At 33.2% G+C, this 3,273-nt stretch overlaps 1 protein-coding gene across 1 annotated transcript; it reads left to right on the top strand.

The window, feature by feature from the left end:
* Positions 1 to 902, top strand: LOC133858761 (zinc finger protein 10-like). The gene has a single exon (XM_062294223.1). It carries the CDS (start codon positions 271 to 273, stop codon positions 805 to 807), a length of 537 nt encoding a protein of 178 aa, XP_062150207.1. The 5' UTR covers positions 1 to 270; the 3' UTR covers positions 808 to 902.
* The last annotated feature ends 2,371 nt before the right edge of the window (positions 903 to 3,273 follow it).

Here is a 3,273-nt window from a genome sequence, read left to right as displayed (position 1 = left end):
GAACCGAATCAAAAGCTCGAGAGAGCGAATTAGATAAACATCACCAAATAAGGATTATTTCTTCACTACAGAGCCGGCTAAATGAAAAGTCCTCAAGTAAACGCCAAAACTTTGTCTCTATCTCACATCCTTTACACCGTTTCATCTCTATTAAACCCTACTTTCCCACCCCCTTCTCTCTCTCTCTCTCTCTCTCTCTAATCGTTTGTCCAGGTGATTCCAAGCTAATATTCTAAAATATATTAGAAAAGGATCGATCTCTCCGGCCGTATGGAATATTCCGGCAAAGAAGGAGGGTCGGAAACTTCAAGCGAAGAGAATGATCGGCTAGAACAAGTCAAAGACGACATGGGCGGCACAAAACGCTCCTACGAATGCACATTCTGCAGGCGGGGCTTCACCAACGCGCAAGCCTTGGGAGGGCATATGAACATGCACCGGAAAGATCGAGCCAAGGCCAAGCAAATCAGAAGCCCTTCGCTTGCAAAGAAATCAAAAGAGGAGGACTACATCCCTTCTAGACATATTTCATCGGTCTCATGCGAACCATCTAAGTATTCCACAGTTTTCGAGGCGCAAAGGAATTACGACCATAGGTATTTTCAGCCACACCCACATGCTAATTTCCATCCAAGTGATCTGTTTGGGTCGAGGTCCCAATCATGCAGTATGAATCAGGAACTTTTGGGTGCAAATTTGAGCCTTCAAGTCGGCCCCATGCAAGTAGAGGATGATGGAATGAAGAGGGGAGTAAACAAAGCTGAGGAAGTGGATTTGGTGCTTCGATTAGGTCATGATCCATATTGAAACTGATTTCTTTGTGAATTATTTATATACATATATAATATATGATTGAGGCAAAATGGATTTCATGAGATTACTTATACCTGTAGTTGTAAATATAAGGGAATCTCTATTTTGATTTCATGAGATTACTTATATACATCTTCTTTTTTTTCTTCTTATAAAAGATTCACCTAAATCTTTAGCATGAAGCCTTCGATGTTGGCTATGATCTTCAAGATTAATTTTCTTTCCTTGTCTTTTTCCCTTCATGACGTAATGAACTTCACATTGTGAAAATAAACTGAAATCCCCTTATGATTAGGAAGATGATTTACTATGACAAGATTGTTTTCTATCTTTCAAATTCACATTGTTCATCTAAATAATGTTGTCCATGCTAATTTCTTGTAATACCGGATCAGAATTATCATCTTAACCTAATATATATATATATATATATATATATATATATGTCATGCTATAAAAAAAATTCATATTGTTGATCCCATTTACATGTAGCATTCTTAGACATTGTGTGTCAATATATATATAGTTGGCCATGGCATGGCGCCTCCAAGTTAAGCTTTAAATTTGCTTTGTGAGATAAGATCGATCATATTGTTGAAATTCTGATCGTTGAAATTCTAAGTATATATGCATATTTTCCATTACATAGTTGTACAAAGGTTATAAAGGTAATCGTATCTCAAATCGAAATCAAGTAGTAATGAAATATTTGTTTTCTTGAAGCATCTTGGAAGAGATAACTAAATTCAGTTTCAAAACATTGGAATTCGACACAAAATGGGTACTAGGCTGATATTGTGTTGTTTCTTTGAACTCTATATATGGTGATTTGTACATCATAATTCAATGCTATGATGCTTCCTATGTGGCATTTATATATGTATCTCCAGGAATTGGCCCCTTTTTTCCATTCTTTGTCTGCGTTTGGAAATTTCTCTCTATTTTTAGATGCTAGGCATTGCTTAGCCAAAAAGTAAGCTCCAAGTTGGGGTTTTCTGGAAATTGTGGTTTCTTTCTGCTTTCCTTTTTCCTTTTTTCCTTTTTTCTTTTTCAAAATAAAATAAAAAACTCAAACTGAAGATTGTTGTTCAGTTTCATGAAGAGTCACAGACATGCAATGAAGCCCTAAGCATGTGTGATGACAGGAGATTATGAACGTTATAAGTGAACTGTAACTTTTTCCGACACTTAATTTAATGATGCCTCTTCCTTTTAGAAACCTAATAGCATGCATAAAACAAAATATCGTAAACAATATTATATAATTAAGTCTACTACAAGTATATGATCACTTTGAACAACCTTTTTGTAGTCAAACGGTAGCTAAACTCCTTTTGAATGAGGGGTTTAAGTTCAATTCATTGGAGAAGGTTATTTTAGGAGAGAACTTTTAGATTAAAAAAATCTGAATATATTTTCTCAGAATTTGGAACCAAAGGGTATTTTTATTTTTATTTTTCAGATTTTTGAAGAGATCGATTAATTAGGTTTTTACAGATTTTTAGAAGGGGTCAAAGGGTTTTAGAAATTTTGAAAGAATAAAGAAGGATATCTTCAATCGTTTCTTCCAATGTTCTTATAACTAAACAATGGCATAGCTATAAGATTAACTCTACCAGTAGAATCCATAAATATATATATATATATATATATATGCCCCACTAAAACCCAGTGACCAAGCAATTCTTTTCCGAATCAACTCAGTGGCAGCGTTAAACATTTGTAGGGAAATGCTATTCCCGGCCTTTTATAGTGGTAGATTTTCCTCTCATTTGAAGAATAGCAAATATCACACAAATAGAAGGCAGATCTCAAAAGATCGTCTCACCGCGTGTCCTCCATGAAGCTAAGCTCTATCTAGGCATATATACACTCGATCCAAATAAAGCCTCATATTATTGCCACAAGTCTCCCTTTATCATATGCCTTACACCACGAAGATGAGTGATATAGAATATAGGAAAAATTTTATTTACCATTCTTAATTTTTCATCACTTTTACAATTATATTCTTAAACTTTAAAATGTGTCAATTTAGTATATCAATCTTTTTATTTTTTTATTTTTTTATTTTTTTTTTCAATTTCAACCTTCCGTTAAGAGTTACTGTTAAAGCCTGTTAAAATTCTCAAAATACTACTGTGTTTTTTTTAAAAAAAAAAAAAATCAAAGATTAAAAATTGGTATTTTTCTGAATTCCGTTAAATCCTAACCACCACCTAAATCCTTGTAATTTTTTTTTTCCCTAAAAAGAATTAATAGGGGTATTTTAAGAACTTTGACACTCATTCATTAGGATTTAACAGAAAATACTAATGGAATATTGAAATTGAAAAAAAAATTAAAAGATTGGTGGACTTTTTTTTAAAAAACAAAAGTTAAATTTTTTTTTTTTTTGAATAGGAAAACCAATCTTCATTGATATATCAAACGCCCGAAGGCAAATACAGTGAATAGAGG

Source organism: Alnus glutinosa, chromosome 1, assembly GCF_958979055.1.
Source record: "Alnus glutinosa chromosome 1, dhAlnGlut1.1, whole genome shotgun sequence".
Taxonomy (NCBI): Eukaryota; Viridiplantae; Streptophyta; class Magnoliopsida; order Fagales; family Betulaceae; genus Alnus; species Alnus glutinosa.
This window is presented reverse-complemented; position numbering and strand designations above follow the sequence as displayed.